Source organism: Diceros bicornis, chromosome 16 (genome assembly GCF_020826845.1).
Source record: "Diceros bicornis minor isolate mBicDic1 chromosome 16, mDicBic1.mat.cur, whole genome shotgun sequence".
Classification (NCBI taxonomy): domain Eukaryota; kingdom Metazoa; phylum Chordata; class Mammalia; order Perissodactyla; family Rhinocerotidae; genus Diceros; species Diceros bicornis.
In genome coordinates this window covers 45,394,553-45,421,334 of record NC_080755.1, presented here as the reverse complement: position 1 = coordinate 45,421,334, position 26,782 = coordinate 45,394,553, and the positions used below count along the sequence as shown (strand labels likewise).

Genomic DNA, 26,782 nt, shown 5'->3' with positions numbered 1-26,782 from the left:
AGAGGAAGACAAGGAGAAAACATAGGTCTATGTAGTTGATCCCTGAGTGAAGAGACTGCATGTGTATGAAACCAGAGCTAGGACATTCTTGCAAGAAAAGATGATTAGTTATAACAAAACACCAAAGAGGCGATGCTACCTTAAAGAAGGGTTATTCTCATAAAGAATTCACTCAAGATATTTTCTAGCCCCCGGATAGGAAAGTAATATACAGTCACAAATTGACTTAAGTTTTATACCAAGCATAATAAGAAATTTTCTGATTATAGAAGTAATTAAAAGATCTGTCTTTTTAACTAGTCAGAATACTTTGGTTTTTCTTAACTGTGTTAAAATTCAAATTGATGCTTATTTAGAAAACAGTCAAATGATGATGATTAGATTGCTTCACTGAACCTCTTACAGTATTCAAAAAAGATAAAATTCCTCTTCAACTTTAGCTAGCAAAATAATACATTGAAGAGTTGATTATATATTTTAAAAAACCAGTCTAACAACCAATCTATTTCAGGTGTTGTGCAAGTTTTTATTTTTCCTCAAGCTATGTGAGTGTTGGTGAATAGAGATTCTGGTATTGGAATCAATAGCACAAATGTTTAGGATTATCATATGAACTGCACACTACTCCCTAGAATCTGGAAAAGAATATGGCCCTAACAACTTCAATGATCCCCACTAGGTCACACAGAACAGAACGTCTCTGGTCTACTCCTCTCCAATCTCATGGGCTCTGCCTGGAGTGATCTTTTAGAAATTCTTCATTGACTACCCATCCTCTTTGAATTAAACTTAAATAAATAACAATAAATAATAAATACCAGGGCTGGCCCCGTGGCTTGGAGGTTAAGTGCGCGCGCTCTGCTACTTGCAGCCCGGGTTCGGATCCTGGGCGCACACCAACGCATCGCTTCTCTGGCCATGCTGAGGCCGCGGCCCACATACAACAACTAGAAGGATGTGCAACTATGACGTACAACTATCTAACTGGGGGTCTTTGGGGGAAAAAAAGGAGGAGGATTAGGCAATGATGTTAGCTCAGAGCCGGTCTTCCTCAGCAAAAAGAGGAGGATTAGCACGGATGTTAGCTCAGGGCTGATCTTCCTCACAAAAAATAAATAAATAAATAATAATAATAACAATAATAAATACCAGGCCCTGCAGGATTTATATTCTACTTTCACAACCTCATTTCCCCTTGTCCCATGAATACTGTGCTCCAGTCACTCTGAACCATTCATCAGTGTCTTGAAGACATCTTTCTGATATTGCTTGTGTATTTTTGTACATGTTGCTCCCTTCCTTTAGATCATCAAGAACGGGCACATGATGATACGCACAGGCCATAGCTTAGTCATTATTTCTTTTGTGAAACCTCCCCTTATTTCTCCAGACAGAATTTATACTTGGATTTATTTGCTCTGAATCCAACTTACTCAAAATTCTGTGATTGTATTTTTCATGTTATTTCAGGGGGTTTTTTTGTGTGTGTGAGGCAGACTGGCTCTGAGCTATCATCCATTGCCAATCCTCCTCTTTTTGCTGAGGAAGACTAGCCCTGTGCTAACATCTGTGCCCATATTCCTCTATTTTGTATATGGGATGTCACCACAGCATGGCTTAATGAGCGGTGTGTAGGTCTGTGCCTGGGATCCAAACCTGCGGAAGCGGAGCACACGAACTTAACCACTATGCCAACCAGCCAGCCCCTCAGGATTTGTTTTTTTTTTAAACATTTTTCTTCTGTATTAGATTATAATTATCTCAAATATATAGACTCTAGTCTCTTTACCTTTTATACCAAGTCCCTATTTCAGGACCTGACAATCAAAAATGAACATTATTGGAAACTCATAAATAATATCTCAGTTTACTGGGCACGAACTGCTCTCTAGTTTATCTGGTTCTCAAACAGTTTTTCCCATGCTTGAATTTCTTTGTTAAGTGCGTGAATGGAAGGTAACATTCAAGATTTAGAGGATTCCCAGCCACAGAAACTGTATGGGTCATTTGTCATTTGGACTATCCAACATTCCATCCCTTCCTCCTCCATTTAGAGAAGCACTCAGCTTTTTCCTTTGGGAGCAAGCTCTTCTTTGTGTCCTGTGAGCTTGGTAGCAACATCAATTAGAAACTTCATGACTTTCATCCCATTGCCTCTTTAGCTGTGTGATTCTCTCTTCTGGGAAATTAAATATTGATACAAAGAAAGAAAACACATGGGGTCATGATGGCAGCACCTTGTTGGGACAGTCCAACAGTTCCTCATCTCTAAGGCCTGGGAGGACTGCTGGCTCCTGTCCTTTTCCAAGACTTCATTATTCTAGGTGTCCTTCCAGTTATTTTTATTTTACTTAACTAGAATAAAAGGAAGAATTCATTACGTGGATAGAATAAAATGTTTTATTTCAAGAATTTGCCAGCTGCCCTTATCTTTATCATGAGCAATTTCAGCACAAGTGCATAACAACACAGCCCCATATAGTCCTTATATTATTTCAGAATTAGAAGTAAACCCTAGAGTTATTTCATTCACTTCATGTCCTTCTCACAGCTATAAAATTGTAGACACTTGTGAATTACTTCTTGCTTCTCATCATCACCCAAGGATCTCATCCACATGCTATTTACACCTTTGTCCAGATCATTATCTGTTTTGACAATCACCCTTCCTACTAACCACATTTCTAAAAGTTAATAACTTTTTGTCAGCAATGGGTCTCACCATTGGCACCCCTACAAGGCTAGGCAGTTGATGAGAAATCAGTAGGGTACATTTATCAAGTCAGACATTGGTGTGCATTTTATGTTAATGAAAGGGAAAAATGAATGAATTTGCTTGCTTTAAGAGGAAATTACTACTCCTTCTCTTTCACTCAGGGAAGACCAAATGTCTTACAGGTTTACGTTTAACTCCTTTCATCTCTTTTTAAGTAAAAAGGAAGAGCCGGACCTTTATTCTCCCCATAGTACAAAGCTCATTTAGCTTGTTTTATTCTTCCTAAGAAGCTGTGAAGATTGACATCCAGGGAAGAATTCTAGGAGAAAGAGTTACTATACATAAACATGTAAAATATGAGAAGAGGATATTGAAATTAAATCAGACAAACTACAAAACTTCTTATAGGAAGAAGTATCCACAAAAATGTAAAAATATTCACAGTGAACTCTCTGAGTTAAGGTAGTAGCCTGAAATAAAAGTCAGAACTGCATTACCATGAGACAAATTCTAATGGAAAGAGAAATTCAGCTTACTCAGAGAAGAATTTCATTGGCATAACTTTTTTTTAATTTGGAAGCGTTTGGTATAGTTTACCCCCTAAAGATGATGTACCATGAAGCCAATTAAAAATCATGTTAAACTTTGTTTTCTTCAGATGTTGGATTTCTGTGAACCATAGAAGCCAAGTACACTGTATGTCCGTTAAGGTTATAAACTCAACATTTATGATCCACAGCAAATCTGACTGCTAAAATTTACAGTGAATTGCATTTACCTAAGATCTCAACTATTTCAAATTGCATGAAGGTTTTCCACTGCATTGTCTTATTTCCAAAAAGTGAACTTGACCACCCAGAAACTTCTTCCCACAGCCAGTTGAGGTTATTGAGAGTAAGCATCCCTGAGACTACAGTTGTAATGCAATGTTTTATTTTGTGCCTAATTTCTTTCCAAAAAAAATAAATACCTACCATACTGTTGATCAAAGACACAAATGCTTTGGATAGAGTTCAATGCATGGATTTCTGCCTTTACTCAAGTGTATTGAAAAGAAGGTTTATATTCAGGTCCCCTGGGTTAACACCCAGATTAAAATCAGATTACTCAATCCATTGGAACTCATTTTCTTCTTTTCTGGAGTGAGGATGATAATATTACATATAAAAGTGCTATGAACCATAAAGCATAAAATATTTTATATAGAATAAGGTATAATTTAGACATCATGGTGCACATAAGTTCCAATTTCCAAAGAACCTGAGACACAGCGTTACCAAATATCAGAAGTAGAAATTTCAAAGTTAGCCTTTCTTCACCCACCTGCTTCGTACGTCGTGGCATGTGCAGTCATGCTCCACGTGCTTGACCTCCTGTTTTTTGTTACCATGACCGAGAACTCGTACATTGTGTTTGGTTTGAGGCCTGTTGCTGTGTAACTCAGAGATGTTGTATCTTCTGACTATACAAGTGGGAAATAAGCAAAGAGAAAAAAGAAAAAATGACCTCTATCACCTTGGTATATCAAGACATGGAAAAATACTATCAAATAAACTGGCAAGAAAGGAGTCTATTTCCAAACAGCAGAAGAGCCAGCATGCAGCACTGACTCTATTTCCTTTCCGTCAACCAGTTTAGACTAGCTGATTGTACATCTAAAATATGATCAATAAAATCAGGTGTTATGTTGTTCAAAGGGGCAGCTAGCTGATAAATTTTCCCAACTAAGGCAATAACCACAGCGATAGGACCAATTCCACTTCCTTCTGTCAATTCCATTTTTAAGCTTATCCGTACTGACTTTCACTTCAATTTATTTGTAATAATCAAAATCTTTTTTTCAGAGGTTTTAATGATTTTACGTAGCTCATCATGATTATTTTCTACTGGTAATAAAATTAATTTTTAGAGTTCTACTGCTTATGATATTTTTAAAAAGGTCTTATGGCACAAACTCAGTGATTCCAGAGTCTATTTAGCTATTATAGAGAAAATGGACAAAAGCAAGGTTGTGTTGTGCGGTTTTTGGCTTTTTTTTTTTTTTGGTGCACACTTCACATTAAACACAGATTTAAGTATAGTCCCTGGAAGAATTGGTCAGGAAGCGAACAACAAATTGGATAAATATTAAAGGATTGCATTAGTGTCTTCTGAATCCATTCTTTGCCTTTCAAACAAGTTAAAGATATTCTGGCAGAAAGTAAATTATCTGTTTTTATTGCTTACTCAAAAGATCAAAATGGTAATAAAGAAAAAACAGGTTAACGTCCCAGGTTAATGCATATTTCCCATATGATTAGGCAAATTTAAGACTTTTTATGCCTCTTATAAATATCAATTTATGCTTGATATTTAGACCTTGATCTTCTTCCAAAGTTAAATATTTATTTTTACTTTTATATTTATGACATTTGTTATATATCTACCTCTAGAAAATCAAGTAAAGCTCTTTTTCCCTACCTATGTGATACCCATCTCCTTCGTTAGTACTCTAGTGTGGTATATCTTTTTTATTCTACTATGAATCCTTCTTAGATTATAGCTATGAAAATCCTACATCTCACTACAAAACCAAATAAATATTTAACTGTAATAATAACACTTCGATGATGTGCCCATCCATCCTATTAAAGTGATAAACTCATAAACATCTATCAGAAGCTCCTCTTAAAAATAGCTGTAAAAATGGGTGCCCTAAATAAATGTAAAAATACTTTGTAGACTCAGGGAGATAGAATCCCATCAAATAAAACAGAAAATGGGCAGCTAGTATGTGACATGCTGATATAGAACTTCCAATCTTGCCCTCTTTCACTATCATGAACACCTCTAAGTTTTAGAAAAGGAAATAAGGGGAGAAATGGGACAATAAAAAATATTTCAGATAGGAGAGAATGAGTGTACTTTGATAAAACTAGTCTCTTTGCGCATAGACACTACTGGCATTTGGGAGGCCACTAAGCAATATTGTCCTTGTTTGTGTTCTAGAATGGCACACTTACATTCTATAAATACTGTGAATTCACTGAGTTTTCTCAGGAACTTCATAGAAGGTTACTGTTCTTCATAAATCAGTAAACCTAGAAGTACTTTGGAAAATCATGACCACTTATTTTTGTGAGCATAGAATACCCAGGTACAACCTGAGCCTCAGTTTCCTTATCTATAAAATGGAGATAACCATAGTGCTAACTTCATAGCGTTATTTAAAATGAGAAATAAGTGAACTAAAACATAGTGTATGGTCCATATTAAATAAATGTTAGCTGCAATATTTCATGCATTGTCTAATGTGATATATAATTTTAGGCATGTGTTAAATTCCCAATTGAATTACAAGCATCTTGAGGGCTGAGAATGAGTCTTGCGCAATTTTGTATCTTCTGTAATATCTGTGCTATATCTGATAGGCATTGGTCAATAGTCAATGCATGTATTTTGAGATGAAATTCATATAAAATATCATGTGGTTAATCTCTTTCGTCAAAAAGAAATTATAGAAAATTCCTCCATTTGATGAGGAAAGTCAGTACAGAGTTTTGACAATCAAAATATGAATATCTGGGTTTTAGTTTGGTTTGAGACTAAATGAAGTAGAGGGGTACTCCTGATTTTTGTGGGGAGGCCCCTGGATAATGCTATCAGGTCATCTGAGTTCAGCTCGAGTTTAATGGGAAATTTTTGTCACATTGTACAATCTACCTATACCTTTATAAAGATATCTACATACATACTTAACTGTGAAGAATCTTACTATTTTTACTGTAGATGCGACTATCACAATAATATAGATGAGAAAAAAATGAGATTGAGCGATTTAAGTGACATGACAGGATATAGCAAAGCCAACTCTTGAGCCCAGATCATTTGACTCCATGTATCTGTATTCCCCCTCTGTCTTGTGTATGCCCTGCTTAGCTTATACAGCTGTAGCAGGAAGTGAGATGAAGTAATAGATACGACCATGGTTTGAAAAGTTCGAAATGCAAAACCAAAGCATTCTATTACCATTATTTGTAAAATTTAAGTTTATTGTATATCTTTCTAGTGGACCAGATATGTTTTACTTTTTTCCTTACTTCCCAACTCTTTCCTCCCACCCATCCTCGTCTCAGGGTGTAGATGTAGAGAGAGAGTATGTGTGTGTGTGTGTGTGTGTGCAAGAAGGGGAATGGAATGTTAGTAATTGAAAGCCTTAGGTCTGGGAAGATGATGAGAAGAGGAACAGTTAAAATCTTTTTTCCATTCCCAAACTTCAGTTCTCAACGAGAGAAATCAGACACTCCTTACAGAGGATTGTTTTTGGGTTGGGTCTTAGTTTACAAGCATTCTTTGTGAGACTCAATAATTCCGCGTCTGCTGTATTAACTCTTCAACTGAAATAATTTGCCTAAGAAATTTTGGAACTCAAACCATTCTACAGAGAACAATCATTGTCCTTCAGAACATTTCACATACTGGCAAAGTACCCATGGCCATTCCATGAAATGAACGTATCTACCAAGTATAGCAATTACAAGCATAAAAATTTTAAAGTAGTCTTTTTAAAGTAAATTTAGAATTGTGCAATCTGTATATGAAGAGAGTTTTTTTTTTAATGCTCTCATATACTTCATCGGTTGTCTTATCTGATAATGTTATCTTTATTTATAGTTCTGCTGAGTCTTAAATCTAATACTGTAGGAGATGGATAGTGTATTTACAACATATCTTATATCAACGATACTATTCGGCTTGCCTGGAGAGTTTTTCCAAATACCTGACATAGCAGGGCGGCAGTACCAAAGAAAATTGTTTTTTAAATGCTTTCAACTAAAAACTGATTTATGAAAAAATGTGAATTTTATGCCACTTAAAAATTGAAAGAGACTAGAAGCAGATCCAGCATGGCTACAGAAAGAGGCAGACTTACAAAATTATTGGTGGGATTTTTGCCTTATCTCCAGGGTCTTTCGAGTCAGAAATTCCCAAAGGATATTTCTATCCCCTGAATCACCACTGGCTTGAGGCTAGATTAAGCAAGATGACAGTTTAGTGGAAAGAACATTGGACAAAGTATCAGGAGATCCAAGTTCTCCCTGAGAGCTACTCTAGCGGAGTGATAAAGAGAATATAGAGATGCTAGAGTGCCAGGGTTTAACTTTTAGTTCCTTGGTTTTTGGGTAACATTTATGCTCTTATTTTCAAAGCTACCTTCCTCATCCCAAATCATCATCTCGTGAAGTTTTATATTTTAAATGTTTTCATATATTATCTCATTTGAATAACTTATGAATTCTTTGAAGTATGTCTATAGAGCTGAGCATATTATTCATTTCAAAATTGTAAGTAATATGTCAAACAACAACTAAACCATGTTTAACTGCCTCCATGATCTAGCCTAGTTCTAGGTACACAGTAGGTGCTTGATAATCACTTGTTGATCTTCTCAGTTTTGTCTACATTTGTGTATTATTTATGTATACTAACATTGTGGCAGGCTTAGGAAGTATCAAAATTGTCCCAGTCTACAACAATTTGTTTGGAGTTGCTGAGGCTGGCTGATAGAAATTTGAAAGCAGCAACGACGATGTCTCAAACATGTACTTCTAAGGAGCTTTTAGGGAGTTTGTGAATTGACTCAGTGATAGGACAGGAGGAATAAAGGGGCTTGTCTAATTCATATTAGTTAAAGGAGAGTGTGTGTTGTGAGTTTTCTTTACCTCATGAGGGTTTTTCAAGGCTAAATGAGGAAGTAGATGCTAATGGCTTAGACTGCTTTCTAAGGATGTTATAAAAAAAATCTTCAAATTATATATTCCCAGTCATATTCACCGTAAGATGGGTCTCTGTAACATTAATAGGCTTGCATTTGGTGTCAATCTAGATTCCCAATGAAAAGAAAGACACCAAAATATACCCAGAAAATTAACGTGGAGCCCTACTATTTTCAAAGCAAAATGGCATTCCCTTGCACAGAATCAAATTATTTATACAAACCCAGCACCTGGTGGAATTCAAATAACATTTTGCAGCTCTTGATCTTTCTCTACCTTGCCTTACAGTTGTTTCCCAAGACGCAATTATTCCCGTGCTAATTTTATTTTATTTTATTTTATTTATTTTTTTTTTTTTGTGAGGAGATCAGCCCTGAGCTAACATCCGCCAATTCTCCTCTTTTTTTTTTTTTTTTTTTTTTTTTTTTGCTGAGGAAGACGGCCCTGGGCTAACATCTGTGCCTATCTTCCTCCACTTTATATGGGACGCCGCCACAGCATGGCCTACCAAGCAGTGCGTCGGTGCGCGCCCGGGATCCGAACCAGCGAACCCCGGGCCGCCGCAGCGGAGCGCGCGCACTTAACCGCTTGCGCCACCGGGCCGGCCCCATCGTGCTAATTTTAGACATTGAGTTATTAAAATACTTTGTTTTTCCATTTAGTGTCATGGCAGCAAAACGATTCATGACAGTCCAGGAAGCATTTAAAACAATGTCTGAAACAAATGACAGTTCATTTGAAATTTCATACTAGCCATTAGGACTTCACCTTGTATTTTGCATTCGCAGCAAAGCTGGTCCTCCAGCGGACAGTGTAAAGTCGTACTTCGGATGTTTTTTGGTTCTTAGGGACAGAGTTGTCCGCCCAGCTGACCCTCACGGCATCGTGGGTAAGAGCCGCAGCCTGTACACCTACTGGTGGGAGCATGGGGGTGGAGACATCTGGGACCGAGGTGGGGAAATCATCAAGCAAAGGATAATAATCAACTGGGTCAGTGGGATCTGGGTTTAAAAACCCGCCAAATGAAACAAACAAATACATAAATAAAAGAGTTAAAAAAATAAATATCAGTGGTAACACGTCACAATGAGTTAAATGCATGGCAGTAATGATGAAAGAGAACATGAGAAGAACAGAAAAAAATACAATTAATTCAATCGGAAAACTCACGAAAAACAGTACTGTTATATTACAAAAAAGACTATTTTCTATAATTTTCTCATTTCTTTAGAGTAGTTTTATCAATTTGGCTGTCACTTCTAGTTATATTTTTTAAAAGTCCATTTCTTCTTAGAGTGCGGCACATTGTTTCTTAAAAGACCTAGTATAAAATGTATCAGTTTTGTAACTATAGAGATAACTTCAACTAGCAAGATAAAAAGGAGTGTCTGGTTTATTTCCTCCTGCAAAGGCAGTAAATGCCTATCTAATATGCGGTTTTTTGTTTTTGTTTGTTTTTCCCCTCCTTCTCTAACTTGATTTGGTTTCTCTAATGCTTTCATTATTGCTTAGCTTATATCTGCATAAGTAATGTTTAGGCAGGAAAAAAACAAATGATAAAGACCAAAGGACCCTGAGAGCTACAGCCATCTGTCCACGGCTGTGATTGCACAAAGCCAAGGTGATCAAGTCCATGTGATTCAATGAGACGTTTGATAATTAGGTTTCAAGTAGCCCTTGATGTGGCAGGTTTTCTTAGATTGAAATCCTTAGAGGAAGTGCGGAGTGTCCATTCTACCCACATTGTCACAAAGTAATTAACTCAGTTTTTAGTCTTTTAAGGCATTCCTATATTCTACATTCCTTGTTCTAAAATTTCAAGTTCCATGGAAAGACTATATTATTGGATGGGGATACAGAATGAACTACCCATAGACTGATGAGATTTGCGCTGAGGTGCACACATGCTTTGATTCCTAACATAATCAGAATGTGCATAATGATGTGTGTGTGGGTTTTATAAATTCTCTAGAAAAATCTTGTACTCATTTTTATGCTGGGGATATCAGAATCTGAGGAGCTTATTTTGTGGCCATAGGAATAATCCAATTTTGAGCCTTTTATTTTATACTTAAGACATTTAAAATTTTAAAATTTTACCTTTAAATTATGTAATGTGTATTCTTACCAACAACAAAAAAAATAAGATGAGCTCTCAGATTGGGCATATGATGACATTTGGGGAGATGAAACCTACTAAAATGTAGAGGATCTGAAGCAGTGCGCATACACAGTTTATATCTTTAAACAGTGTGGTTCCGAGCGCAGTGGCTGCGGACTGATTTTGATGATGACCGCACTTTCTCCACCGCATCGTAAGTGCCCATCCCCTGCTCATCACTCTGTTTCCCAATGAATTATTTAGTAGTTTACTGGGCTGTGGTCTTTGGAGTGAAATAAAAAACTCGAAAACAAAAATAGAACAAAAGGAAAGAAAGAGAAAGAAAAATGTGTGTTTAAAATTTCATGACAGAGGCCAGGATTCCTGTATTTCTTTTGACGTATCTTTTTGTTAAGGGCTCGTTTAAACCCACATGGATTTATGAAATGATGAAGGGAAAGAGGAAGACATTGCAGCCTCCAGGAGGATCACCATCAGTCATCAAGTTGGTACATCAGGAGGAGGTGTTCTTGTCAAACGAAAGCAGGTCTTGCCTCACTTGGCCTGTTTCTATTCCTAGCTGCCCTTCCAAGAAAAATTTTATACAAACAGGACGACTACCCTGAACTACTAACTCCTTTTTGCCCAACTTACGTTAACAAGTTACCGTGTTTGTTGTTTCTTTGCTTAATCTAGTTTTGTTGGTAAACTTACATTAACTTTAGAGTCTTTTATAGTCACCATGGCTAAAGTTTTGAAAACTAGTGATTCTCCTTCAAGAACCGGTAATACTCAACCCTACTATTTCTGAATTTTAGAATAGTATATTTTTCATGACTTGTTGAGTTTCTTGGAGTCTCAGCTACAGAATGTGTCCCTCAAATATCGAGTAATGCTGTTTCTTGGTATTTTTCTATGAATTTACATAATTCAAAAATTTCTACCTTTGGCCAAGTTGTTCTTATCTATTTTAGGGAATTTTTTTTTCGGGGATGGCTTGTCATTCTACTTGCCACTTCCTCTAGAGCTGCGTTGTCTAACACAATAGCCAATAGTTACATGGACAATGTAAATGCACATTAATTAAAATTAAATACTGTTAAAAATTCACTGCACTAGCCAATTTTAAGTCTCAATGGCCACATGAGCCTGGTGCCTACCATATTGAATAATGCAGATACAGAGCATTTCCACCAAAACAGAATATTCTTGTGGATAGCAAGTGCTGCTCTAAATACATACCTGCTACATAGATTGCTAATTATCTTTTTATCTCAGGACAGAAACTGTTTGAGTAGTTGAATTAAAACTATTCTTTTGTTGCTAAACAATTTTTTTTCATTTTATTTCCCATACTCCTAGGTGCCTTACTTGCTGTTGATTTTCAGTTGTTATATTCAAAAGAGTAAAATAAATAAATAAATAAATAATTAAAAAGACAAAATATAGCCTCGAACCTTTTGTTGAAAAGAGAAACCTATTCATTCCTAATAGATGTTTTGGTAAGAGCCCATGAATTTTCCAGCAATATACTAAAGTTCAAAATGAGCTTTAAAAAAAAAAAACACAATTTTACATCCGGATTGTACTTCATTCAGACATTGATAAAACAGTTGAGAATAAACAAATTCAAACAACACACCTCATTATTCCCCTGCCTTCTTCCCTTCTCCAGCGTCAAAATGTCTTGTTGTTGCAACAATAGGAAATAAAAGGCTGTACAGCAAAAATGAAACTCTCATCTCGCCCATTTGACCTGGTGGAACTTTCCTCAGCTCTAATACTGATATGATCAGGAAGAGATGAGGCTCCAGAGCGTGCCAGCAGCTTTGAACGCGTGCGTGTAAAAAGCACTATTGCCTGATACTTACTCTAGCCTGATGCATTTGTCGCCTCTGATTTTTTCTTTACTTTATGCTGGCCTCTTCCAAGACTGCTCACGGGAATACTTTGTAGAAGCTCAGACAGAAAATGTCGTCTCTATGGCACTATGACACATTTATTGATAGAGTTTTTCCCAGAGCCTTAACCTTTGATTCTGTTTATTTGTCCTTTGTTCTCCATGATGTATGGAAACACAATAAAATAAGTCTGCCATATCCAGGAAAAGTATATGTTTTTCTTTTGGAAAAGGCTAGTTTTATTCATTCCTCTCCAACCCCTTACAGCCTTTTTTTTTTTTTTTTTTGAGGGAGATCGACCTTGAGCTAACATCTGCCAATCCTCCTCTTTTTTGCTGAGGAAGACTGGCCCTGGACTAACATTCGTGCCCATCTTCCTCTACTTTATATGGGACGCCGCCGCAGCGTGGCCTGACAAGCAGAGTGTTGGTGCGCGCCTGGGGTTCTGAACCAGCGAACCCCGGGCCACCGCATCAGAGCACGCGAACGTAACCGCTTCCGCCACAGGGCCAGCCCCAACAGCCTTTTTTTCAATAAGGAAATTCCTCACACAATTTTTAACTTTTGGTGTTATTTCATTTCTCAGATCCATTAGGATTAGAGTCATTTCAGGAAAAAAATTGTCTTATGGATCACTGGTGTTTTAGAAACCCCTCTGGGAATGCCATATGCTGAGAATTAAAGAATGCCAACAACTGTTAAGGGAAAAGAAGTTAATAACGCCTCAAATGGTTCTTTCTGAGCAACTTATCTTCAGTTTATCTGAACTCGACTATCTCTACTACTACTACTTCCTGCTCAAAAATTGATTTTATTTTTTGTTTTTTTTGTCACCTAAGTGACACTTCTTTGTAGGCTTTAGTTTTGGTAAGAAAATAAGAGTTTTAAAAGACTGGCCATAATATAATTTTGTGTGGCCTAATCACAAGCTCAAAATCACATCAACGAGCAGTTGCTCAGCATCTTCTACCACAGGCAGGAAAGACATGGCTTACTATTAAAAATTATGGGACACACGTGCACAGCCAAAGTGGTCTGCTATTTCTCAAAGAACCTTGCTGCTGGCAGAGAATAAGGGGAAGTGAAAATCCCAGACAGCCTCCATCATTTTATCTTGTAGTTTCCATCCTGGATCTCTGTTTGCCTCATCTCTCCATATTCAGGGATAACACATTTGACAGTGAATATTCTCTAGGGTGATACTCCTTATTTACCCTTTTTGACTCCCTTTGATAACACAATAACAGATATATACTGTCTCCACAGACAAACGAATGTATTGACATGTACCCCAAATTTTGCATACCATTTTAGGCAGATCATAGACCTTGAAACCAGCAGCCAAAGAGTCAAGGAGATTCTGGAATAACAACTTTGCCTTACAAGGAAATCTGGTTGAAATCAATAAAGGGATGACATGCTCTAGAAACCATCATATGACAGCTGTGAATTCACTTTACAACTGTGTATTCTCAAGATGGTCTGTGAATGGAGCTTCTGGGTTTGGAAAACAAACTATACAAAGTTTACACAAATTTAGGTGGTAGCAGAAGACACAGGATCACACTATTTATGTTTATTTATTCCTACTTGTCAGGACTTCATACTCAGGCATCCAGTAATTTTCCATGTTCTCTGGTGCTCGCTATCAACTCTTGCTCTCAAATCCTTTATCCTCATTAAGATGAATATAGCTGATAAGTTAAACGAGGTCTGAGGGTTGTGAGTTTGGAAAGGGAGAGGACCAAAGTATTCATTAAAAAGATGGAACTCTTCGGTTTTACTTTCAGATTTCAGACATAAGACAATTAGGGGCGGTCATGTGATTTTCCAGTGGGACTGTGAACACATGACTTTCCAGTGATCCCACAGAGGTGTTACTTATCCTACTTTTGAGTAATCCCCAGCCTTGCTCACAAATATTCTCCACAAATGGCTTGGGTCTCACTTCCTTACCCACCCTTTTCTCAGTTCTTTGAGTCTTTTTTCTCTCGTGGGCTGCCTTTACAGTCCAACTCACACAAGAATTCCTACAGGTAATAAGCCCCCGAAGCAGCCAAGCCTTTTAAGGTCCAGAGGCCCTGGGCACCACTGGGGTGATCTTTAGGCCTCAGGAAGAAGCCACCTGTGTGACTCAGCCCAGTGCAAATCAGCCCCAGAGGGTCAGTTCATCATTGTCATATTAGTTTGAAGGACCCTCTGCAGAGAAGCAAGTGTCTATTCAGGCATTTGGCAGCCTTTGTGCAGACCCTCTCCTGCCTAAATTCATTGATGTGAGACATGCTGACTCAAGAGAAAGAAGAGTGTTATTGGGGCACCAAAATATGAAACTACTGGGAGCAGAGAGAGAATGAAAGACCTATATTGTCTAAGTCCACTCACTAATTTATAAGCTGAATTCTTCTCTCTTAAGTTTGAAAACCAAAAAAAACAAATTGTGTGTGTGTATACACATACATATAAGGCTCAGAACATGACTACATTCATTTTTTGGTTCCTTTCCTTTGTATTTTGTTTTACTTCTCTTTAGTTAGTTTTTTTTTTTTTTTCTTTACCATGACTCAAACACTGACTATACGTCACGAGAGGATTAGCTACTTTGGCTTACCTGTTATAGACCTGGTGGTGGCGCTTTCATACAGAGGAACTCCTTCTCCTGCATTGTTAAAAGCTTTTAGGGAGATTACATAATGGGAACTTGACTCTGGAGAAAAACAGAAAGAATATGAACATGTTGATTTATTTAGTGTACTGCAATACTCAGGGTAAACATTTTCCTGAAATCAAATTTAATGTAATCTATTAAGTAAATTGTTGTTTAAAAATGAGTGAGTTTGATTCTGGGAAGAAGGTGGCAGTGGTAGAAATATAGTTTTTGATCTTCCTGAATCTCAACCTAAAAAAGACTGAATGACTAGATAGAAAACCACAAGCATTTGGACGTTTACAACAAAACTAGGTGATAAGGTATGTCTTCAAACTCTAAAATGCAAGTGAATATGGACACACCACCAGCAACCTTGACCAATAACCTGCATGTTATCAGCATCTGTAAGAGAATTCAGAGGGAGGCATCAAACTTGAAACTAGGATAATTCTAAAATAATTATCAGATAATGCTAGAAAGTACCGCACACCGGTTTGAGACCAGTAAATATTAAAACTCTAAACTAAATGGCAAAGGCTCCTTTCCAAGACAGGGCTCACACTGGGGACAAACTACTGGGAATAGATTTAAAATTTGAGCAGGACAGAAGCAACAGAAATGAAGGGAAGAGAAAGTCCAGATAAAAGTAGGAGAGAGGAATAGTCGTGAAAACTTAAAGCAAGCTCCCATAGATTTCAGCGTGCGTTGGACAACTTTTCTGTAAAGGGACCAGATCTTAAATATTTTAGTTTTGCAGACTATTTTGTCTCTGTCATATATTCATCTGGAATTGTTTGTTTGTTTACGACTCTTCAAAAATATAAAAACCATTCTTAGTTCAGTGAGTCCAAACAAAAACAGGACCTAGGCCAGGTTTGACCCCCAGGCTACAGTTTGCTGAGCCCTGAACTCTAGTCTAACGAAAACATCAGGAGACGTAGCTCTGTGTACTTAGAAAAGGTCTTTGAACTTCTGGGAATGCAGGGAAACAAACCATATGAAAAAAAGCAACAAAAATCTGTTGAGGTTAAATTCCTCACAAAATAAAATGAGGAGAATATCATTCTTGTAGATAAGCACACACACACAAAAAGGATCAAATATACACAAGAAAAAGATCAACTTGCTGTTTACTATTTCAAAATGAGCTAAATAACATTAAGTGAAACGCCACATAGGCAAGAGTTAGTAACATAAATTGGAACTAGAAAAAACTCAGAAATGAGGTGGCATAACCCAAGAAAGAATTATATGTAAGTAAAAAAAAAATTTTACAGGGCCGGCTCCGTGGCTTAGCGGTTAAGTGCGTGCGCTCCACTGCTGGTGGCCCGGGTTTGGATCCCGGTCGTGCACCGACGCACTGCTTCTCCAGCCATGCTGAGGCCGCGTCCCACATACAGCAACTAGAAGGATGTGCAGCTATGACATACAACTATCTACTGGGGCTTTGGGGGAAATAAATAAATAAAATTAAAAAATAAATATGCTTTAAAAAAAAAAAATTTTACAAATAAAGGGTACCTAAATGAACAAATAAACACTACAAGGAGAAAACAAAAACAAAACAAAAAGAAATTAAGAAAGAGTAAAAAAGAATTGAGGAGAAAGTGATAAATATTAGAGAAGGAAGATCTAACATATGAGTAATGGTTTTCCTTAAGGAAGAAAACCAAAGAAAGGGAGCAGAACAAATACTAAAAAATGGAATTCAAGAAATTTTACTGACTTAAAAAAATCTTCTAGGCATCTGGACAGAAAGAATACATGACTTATAAGGGGGAAAATTAGATTACTATCAGACTTTTTGCCAGCAACATTTTATGTCGAAAGAAATTGGAGTAATTTATTTGAGATATTCAAGGTAAGAAAATATGATTCAAGGATTTTATAGCCGACAAAAGTTAACTTTAAATATAAAGGGCACACCCAAACTGTTATCAACTTGCAAGCAATCAGTGAATATTGTTCCCCTGATCCCAAGAACTATTAGAAAATGAACTTTAGACATCCGAAATGACCAGGGGAGATATCAACCTAATAGCTAACTGGTGAACAATAAATTCAAAGAACTAAGATTAAGTGAGGGTTAAAAGAGAGAGATTTTATTTTATAACGGCTACACGTTCTGGTATTATAGACATCTTACAATCATAAAACAAAATTAAGGGAGAAGAGGGATAGTGTATGCAAAAATAAATGTTTTAATAATTATTATTGATGGTAATACTATTATTATTGTTATTGTTATTCTGAGACAAATGTAATATGGGATAAAGCAGGTGAGTAATCATGAGAAAGTCTAATTCTATTGTCCTCATGTCCTTGAGAACCAGATTCTTGGTTTGGATGAAAGGTCATACAGATGTAAAATAGAAGATGTTAAGTAAAGTCTTGTGTTCCTAAAATTCAATTGGAAAAATCACTTTAAACTCAAAAGGTATTTTATTTCTGTTCCAGTTCTGTCCACTGAAAAAGTCTAGAAACATCGACTCAATAACAAGCATCCTCAGCACACAGGCTGGATTTTGAAAAAATATTTTGCATTGCAAGAGACAAGGGCTTCTTGAAGAACCGGTTAATGCTTGGTCTGGGGTAGGAAACATATCAATTGAGCCTGAAACATCTTGACACAGCAGATAGAAAGGAAACAACCAAAGACTAATAGGACCATGTCAGATGGATTCAGGAATCACCTTGAAGAGGCCCCCAAGACCAAAGATGAGGACAATCTGAGCTTCCATAAAGATAAAAGCTGCAATGAATTGAAACCCAACAAATATATATAAATGCATGAATTAATAAAGATATTTTAAAGAACAATAAGAGTTGGTTACTTCTAAGTTTCACAGAACCAAATTACTATCTTGAAAACTGGGTGAAGAATCTAATATTTATCATGTTTTTCTTAAATAAACCCTATCACTGTGTAATCAAACAGTATATGAGAGAAATCATCTCCTTATAATATTATTCCAACTAACAAATAAAAATCCAATGATAGAATTCAAATATTGCTATTTTGCAGCCCCAATGAACAAATGGATCCAGGCATTAAGCATTCAGGATTGCTAAGATAAAATAAAGACATCTAGACATTATGTACCTCCTAAGGAAAGAACACACTACCCTCTAGAGCCTTGCCAAAGGGATCGAATGTACTTAGTCTGATCAAGCCTCTAGATCCAAAGGCCAGTCTGCAGAAATAGAGCAAAGAAACATGTTCAACTCCAACTTATCATAATTCATTACTCTAGACATTTGTTGCATGTGTTTTTCTGTATCTGAGTTTTATTTTACAATAAAAAAGCTTTGAAAATGAGTGAATTTATCTGACAGTATTCTTTGCAAATTGATTAAATGGATTTTTCTTCATGAAATTTTTACATGTCTTAAGTATTAGCATTAAAGATATTGACATTCCAAACCACAATGACACATGTAACAAAATGGCAATAAGTATGTTCCCATCAATAGCTACTTTAAACGTCAATGGACTAAATGCTCCAATCAAAAGGCATAGGGTGGCTGACTGGATAAAAAAAACAAGACCCATATATATGCTGTATACAAAAGACACACTTCAAACCTAAAGACACTCACAAACTGAAAGTGAAGGGATGGAAAAAGATATCCCATGCAAATGGCAATGAAAAGAAACCTGGGGTAGCAACACTTATATCAGAAAAAAAAGACTTTAAAATAAAAACTAACAAGAGACAAAGAAGGGCACTACATAAAGATAAAGAGAACAATCCAACAAGAGGAAATAACGCTTGTAAATATCTACACACCCAACATAGAAGCACCTAAATATATAAAGCAATTATTAACAGACATAAAAGGAGAAATAGTAACACAAAAATAGTAGGGGACTTTAAGCTCCACTTACACCAATGGATAGATCATCCAAACAGAATAATAATAAGGAAACACTGGCCGTAAAAGACACATTAGACCAGATGGACTTAGTAGATATATACAGAATTCTCCATCCAAAACTGCAGAATACACATTCTTTTCAAAGGCACATGGAACATTCTCCAGGATTGATCACACATTAGGCCACAAAAAATGTCTCAATAAATTTAAGAAGATTGAAATAATACCATGCATCTTTTCTGACCACAACAGTATGAATCTACTCTGCTATTGAGTCCCTCTAGTGAATTTTTCATTTCCAGTATTGTATCCTTCATTTATAATTGGTTCTTTTTTATATTTTCCAGTTCTTTGTTGAGGTTCTCACGGAGTTCATACATTCTTCTCCCAAGAGCAATGAGCATCCTTTTGACTATTAGTTTGTACTCTTTGTCAGGTAGATTGGTTATTTCTGTTTCGCTTAGTCCTTTTTCTGGGGTTTTGTCTTGTTCCCTTACTTGGAACATATTCCTTTATCTCCTCATTTTGCCACTTTCTCTGTGCTTATATCTACATATTAAGTAGGTCAGCTACATCTCCTGATCTTGGAGAAGTGGCCTTATGTAGGAGATGTCTTATGAGGCCCAGCAGAGCGCTTCCCTCTCATCACCAGTTCCAAATGTTCCGGGAGTGTCCCCTGTTTGGGCTACGTGTGTCCTTCTGTTGTGGAAGGGTTGCTCTTGCTGCAGGTGCCCAGAGAGACTAGACTGACCCCCTGGCCAGCTGGTTTTAATGTTCAGCTGTGTGTAGCTGCTGTGGACACTTCAGTCACTTTATTAGGCATGGGGAGCCCCAGCACAGTTGGCTGCAAGGTCTACTAGCACATTCCTGCTGCAGTTTTCCTTTTAAGTGAGTAGTCCTCCAGTTTGGCTGGTTGCTAGGCTCAAGGGCTTACAATTGCTGTAAGCCTCTAGCCCGCAAGGCTGTTGTCAGCTCCCTCAGGATTGCAGCTGAGTGATGCCGGCCCCAGGCATGGGAGCACCCAATTGTTTCAGGTTTGGAAGGTGGGGCCGATCCCCTAGGCGACTGTTTGAGAAGCACAAGTCTGCTGCAGCTGATGAGCTCCACTGCCCACAGACCCACACACCCCATCAACACAGTCCTGCTCCATGCACACACCCTGACCCACTGAAGCAGACCCACACACTCCACCAATGCAGGCAACACGAACACCTCAGATATACAAAAGATTATAAGAGAATACTATGAAAAGCTGTATGCCGACAAATTGGGGTAATCTAGAAGAAATGCATAAATTCTTAGAATCATACAGCCTTCCAAAATTGAATCAAGAAGAAATAGGGAATTTGAATAGACCAATCACCAGTAAGGAGATTGAAATAGTAACCAAAAATGTCCTCAAAAATAAAAGTCTAGGACCAGACAGCTTCCCTGGTGAATTCTACCAAACATTCAAAGAAGACTTAATACCTATCCTTCTCAAACTCTTCCAAAAAATTGAAGAGGAGGAGAAGCTTCCTAACTCATTTTAGGAAGCCAACATTACCCTCATACCAAAACCAGACAAGGATGACACAAAAAAAGAAAATTACAGACCAATATCACTTATGAAAATCAATGCAAAAATCCTCAACAAAAACTAGCAAATAGAATATAATACATTAAAAAGGTCATACACCATGATCAAGTGGGATTTATTCCAGGGATGCAGAGATGGTTTAACATCTGCAAATCAATCAACATGATACACCACATTAATAAAATGAAGAATAAAAATCACATAATCATCTCACTAGAGGCAGAGAAAGCATTTGACAAGATACAGCATCCATTTATCACAAAAACTCTGAATGAAATCAGTGTAGAAGGAGAATACCTCAACATAATAAAGGCCATATATGACAAACCCACAGCTAATATCATTCTCAATGGAGAAAAACTGAAAGCTATCCCTCTAAGAACAGGAACCATACAAGGATGCCCACTATCACCACTCCTATTTAACATAGTATTGGAAGTCCTAGCCAGAGCAATCAGGCAAGAGAAAGAAATAAAAGGGATCCAAATTGGAAAGGAAGAAGTGAAACTGTCACTATGTGCAGATGACATGATTTTATATATAGAAAACCCTAAAGAATCCACCAAAAAACTTTTAGAAATAATAAATGAATATAGTAAATTTTCAGAATACAAAATTAACATAAAAAAATCAGTTGCATTCCTCTACAGTAACAATGAAGTAGCAGCAGGAGAAATTAAGAATACCATCCCATTTAACAATGGCAACAAAAAGAATAAAATATCTAGGAATAAACTTAACCCAAGAGGTGAAAGATCTGTACACTGAAAACTATAAAACATTTTTGAAAGAAATTGCAGAAGACACAAAGAAATGGAGAGATCTTCCCGGCTCTTAGATTGGAAGAATTAAGACAGTTAAAATGTCCATATTTCCTAAAGCAATCTACAGATTCAAAGTTCCAATGACATTTTTCCCAGAAATAGAACAAAGAATCCTAAAATTTATATGACACAACAAAAGACCCCGGATAGCCAAAGGAATCCTGAGAAAAAAGCACAAAACTGGAGGTATCACACTCCCTGACTTCAAAATATCCTACAAAGCTATAGCCATCAAAACAGCATGGTACTGGCACAAAAACAGATACACAGATCAATGGAACAGAATCGGGAACCCAGAAATAAACCCACACATCTATGGACAGCTAATTTTCAACAAGGGAGCCAGGAACATACCTCTTCAATAAATGCTGTTGGGAAAACTGGACAGTCACATGCAAAAGAATGAAAGCAGACCATTATCCTACACCATACACATAAGTTAACTCAAAACGGATTAAAGACTTGAATGTAAGACCTGAAACCATGAAATTTCTAGAAGAAAGCATAGGCAGTACGCTCTTTGACATCGGTCTTAGCAGCATATTTTTAGGTACCATGTCTGACCAGGCAAGAGAAACAATAGAAAAAATAAACAAATGGGACTACATCAAACCAAAATCTTCTGCACAGCAAAGGAATCCATCAACAAAATGAAAAGACAACCTAACAATTGGGAGAAGACATTTGCAAACCATATATCTGATAAGGGGTTAATATCCAAATATATCAAGAACTCATACCTCTCAACAGCAAAAAAACTAACAACCCAATTAAAAAATGGGCAAAAGATCTGAACAGACAGTTCTCCAAAGAAGATATACAGATGGCCAACAGGCACATGAAAAGATGTTGAACATCACTAATTATCTGGGAAATTCAAATTAAAACTATAATGAGATATCACCTCATGACCATCAGAATGTCTATAATTAACAAGTTAGGAAATAATAAGCGTTGGAGACAAGGTGGAGAAAAGGCAACTCTCATACACTGCTGATAGGAGTGCAAACTGGTGCAGCCACTATGGAAAACAGTATGGAGAGTCTTCAAAAAATTAAGAATAGAACTACCATATGATCCAGCTATTCCACTGCTAGGTATTTATCCAAAGAACATGAAAACACGAATGCATAAAGATATATGCACCCCTGTGTTCACTGCAGCATTATTCACAACAGCCAGGACTTGGGAGAAACCTAGCTGGCCATCAAAGGATGAATGAGTAAAGAAACTGTGGTATATATACACAGTGGAATACTACTCAGCCATAAAAAAGGATGAAATCTTGCCATTTGTGACAACATGGATGGACTGTGAGGGTATTATGCTAAGTGAAATAACTCAGAGGGAGAAGGTCAAATACCATATGATCTCCCTCCTAAATAGAAGAAGATGAAAAACAACAACAAACAAACACGTAGAGACAGAGATTGGATTGGTGGCTACCAGAGGGGACACGGGGAGGAAGAAGGGCAAAAGGGATGATTAAGCACATGTGTATCGTGCTGGATTGTAATTAGTCTCTGGGTGGTGAACATGACGTAATCTACGCAGAAATCAAAATATAATGCTGTACACCCCAAATTTATATGGTGTTATAAACCAATGTCACTGCAATAACAAAAAAATCAGAAAAAAAAAAAAGCCTACATAGCTTTACTGTCCTCTTGGCTTTCCAGTCTTTTGGGGTACATATCATTTCTCATTTAAAAAACAAAAAAGAAAAAAGGTACCTTAACTGGGTCATTCTCATTTTACTGGTTTGAACTTTTGTCTCAATCTGAATTACAACCTGTGCACCTCATCTAGCTGCTCTCTGGCTCCTGAGAAGTATCCATCATTTCTTAATCTCTCCCCCGCGGTAATTGGGAGGTAATTGTCATTTCAATACTGACTCTTGCTAATAGTAATGCCCATCCAGTCTCTAGTCCTCTGAGTAATGGCAGCTTCTTCCACGTGGTGTCTAGCCATGGTATAGGGTATGCTAGCAAAGACTCTGGAGTTTTATAATTTGCTAGCTGTTGGGTAACGAATTACACTAATTGCTGAATTCCACAAATCCTAACTATGCTGTGTACACCTTTGGGGAGACCAAGCTTAAATTTAAATAAAAAGTGGTAATGGCTTAGCCTCGGGAAAGATAAACAGATTTGCAATGGAGTTGTAACTGGTATCGGAATATTGTGTAGAGCTAGGGGTCTTGGAGACCTTTTGGTCCAGTATTTTCCTGTTGTCAATAATTTGACTATATTGCTTTGATTTCCTTTCATATTGTGATGGAGGCATCTCGTTTGAGTGTATATTGAGGGGGAAAGATGCTGTGAGAGTGGGTAGCAAGAGGGAATGAAGGTTTTCTTCCGTAAGAAAGAAGAGTGTCATTTACTAGTATATCACTAGAGGGCAATGTGGAGCTATTTTGTCGCACATGCTCAGAGCTCTTAAACTTTAAAACCAGTAAATCACAAAAGAATTGCCTAGAATTGCTCCCTTTATAGAAGCAGCAAATGAGTTAAACACATTTAATATTATCATAATGAATTCCAAATGAATTAATCATTAATTATGGTCAGACCTCATTGTTCAGGAATACACTTAATGACAATTATGACAGTAAATTTATTTTTTGGATTTGCTGAAATGTTACAGATAAATAGGCTTGAAGATTTATCAGTTGTCTCTGAAAAATAAAGTACAGCAGTATTTTCTCATTATAATTCACTGAGATTGAATCCTATTGAAATAACTTGGATTTTAGTGGATGTCCATCAGAATTGTTTTTAATTATGGATATTCTGAGTGATTCCACAGATTTCAAGTGATTGATCAGATTTTCATCATTATTTGGCTAACCATTCTTGTAGAATACATCAGAATGGGAAACAGGAAGCTGAAGAAACACTTAGTAACTCTTTGAGCATCCAAAATAGATGGCTCGTGGCCAATATCTTCTTTGTGGCTAGGAAAAAGGGAATAAATGAACATTTATTGATTAAAGGGGCTGTAAAGACAAGGAATGGGTAATATAGAGAATTTTTTGTTCTCCTTTCCCAGAGACTGGGTAGGTGAGCGACCCATTATTCTAAGAGCTTTTGTTGAGTCTTGTCTGAAGGTAATGAGATGAATGTGGCTCTCTGGGGTTGAGGGAATGAATCAAGAGATCTATGGGGCTAGACCAACAAGCTGTACTTGGCGACAAGAGCCAGTGAGAAGAACATCATTATTTTTAATTAATATTTTGTGTGAATTAAATGCCACTGGCATGTGCCAGATTGACAGCCCGTAGTCCTTGATTCATTACAGATTATGTGCTTCACTCAGTGGCCCCATCCATGCCGAGTGCTTGTTGGGGCCCAGTCTCCGTGTCCCTGCATCTTTTGCCCTCTCTGTTAGCACTGCCAACAAGTCAATTAGAGAAAGTTAGAGCGGTAGCTGTTTTCCGCATGCAGACGCCTGCTCAGTGCAGTGACCCAGGGCTATCACATGCACAGAGCACAGGCCGCTGGATCGCTGTCAGATGGTAGATGTGACTGGACACCTCTGACCCCACTGGACCTGAACCGTTTAATTAAGTGTAATGGGTGGATAGCAAACACAGCTGATTGCATTGATCTTTTAAAAGGATGAGCAATTCATATTCAAGAAGGATGGAATTTATGTAACACATTCAATATTCAATTCTACTTCATTACAAACACTCTTTGCGCATTTAATTAATAGCTAATCTAACTAGCGTCCTCACGAAGGTTTTTCTTTTCCTTTTCTAGGAACACTGTCCAGAGAATAGTCTGATTATAACATGACTTGCTCATTAACCAGTCTTGCAGGTACCAGATACTCAGCTAGTCTGTGTGAGGAAGTATTTGAGTCCAAAGAAAGAAAATTTAGGTAAATATTCTTTAATCTACCAAGGTCTAATATCAAGAGGGAAATCAGGTAAAAATAAACTTTATAAGAAATGTTCCAGTGCTTGGCAGATAGAGGGTACTTAACAAATATTTGTTGAACTGATGAATATATGAGACCTAGAAAGCCTAAATTACTTAGTGAAGGTCAAATAAGAAGTCACTAATCAATCTGAACACAGAACGCAGATTTCTTGATCCCAAATTGCACATTCTGATACGTGTAGGTTCACGAAAAATGAATCCAAACAGATCGTGCAATATTTCTTCCTCTCAACACATATTCACATTCAATTATTCTTCACCTGTTCATTTGTTCATTCACTCATCGATTATCATTGAGCATCTTCTGTGTGTAAGACATGGTGTAACTTTTCTAGGGTATATAAGGATTTTTTTTTAAAAAAGCCTTATTTGCCTTGATGAATCTTTTAATGAAGAAGTTGTGTTGGAAGTTTAAAAAAAATCAGGGCAAATTGTTCTGGAATCAGAGAGGCTTTGTGGAGAAGATGGCACTTTTGCTGAATCTCTTGATGAAGAAAGGCTGAGGAGGAAACGTGGACCAAGCAAATGCAAGTGGGCAGCTAACAGTGGTTGTAGCATCATGCGTGTTAGGATCAAATCTTGAAGACAATGACAATTCTCCTCATCCTCCCTCTCCTCCTCCTCCTCCTCGTAAGTAGTACCATTTGCTGGGTGTCTAATTAGGCCCTTTGTTAACTACTTCACATCCTTTATTTTATTTAATCCTTACCTTAGTCCAGTGTCTGGTGTATAGTAAATACTCAAGAAATATTTGTTGAATGGATGAATGATTATCCCCCATTTACAGGTAACTGGGAGAATTTCTGACTCCAAAGTTCAGTTTCTTATCTTCTGTATTCGTTGCCTCTTATTGAATAAGAGATCATGAGTTGAAGAACATTTTGAACAAGTTTCACATTGTGCTCTTAGGGCAATTTCTCAGAACCATGTAGTCCGGGAAAGATGGAAAAGATGTTGAAAGTGGGTATACCAGAGGCTATGGTAATTGTCCAGGCAATGACCACAAGGGCCCAGACTGGGGTGGTATAGCACAAATGAAGAGCCAAAGATAGATGTGAATAACAAAACTTTTTACTTATATTTGGAAGGACAGTGGGGAGAGGGAAAAACCAGGATGACGCCTAGATTTTGAGTCTGATAGTGTGATTTTTCACCAATTATCTCAAAATGTTACAAAGTAAGTAGGGCAGGGATAATCTTTCCCATTTTAGAGCTGGAGATACTCAGGTCCAGTTGTAATCATCTCAGCCAGAGAAGACACGGGAGGAGCTGAGTGCCTTACATGCGCTCAGGTTTTCTCCTCCGTGGTGCCAGGACTAGATGATCTGGGTTTTTTTTTCTGGACCATTCTGCAGAGCAGCCTTTGGTCACCCATTAGGGCAGAATAAACATTCCTCATCTGCTTCTGTTGAAGTGTGCTTTGGCAGAGAGC

General features: G+C 37.3%; 1 protein-coding gene across 1 annotated transcript in view; it reads right to left on the bottom strand.

Moving 5' to 3' along the window:
* Positions 1–26,782, bottom strand: part of DCC (DCC netrin 1 receptor) — a 1,099,744-nt gene that overhangs the window by 115,634 nt on the left and 957,328 nt on the right. The window contains exons 16-18 of the mRNA XM_058557158.1: positions 15,083–15,178; positions 9,241–9,413; positions 4,040–4,178 (exon numbers count right to left, since the gene is read on the bottom strand). Of these exons, the coding sequence (XP_058413141.1) occupies positions 4,040–4,178; positions 9,241–9,413; positions 15,083–15,178 (408 nt within the window). The remainder of the gene's footprint in view (positions 1–4,039; positions 4,179–9,240; positions 9,414–15,082; positions 15,179–26,782) is intronic.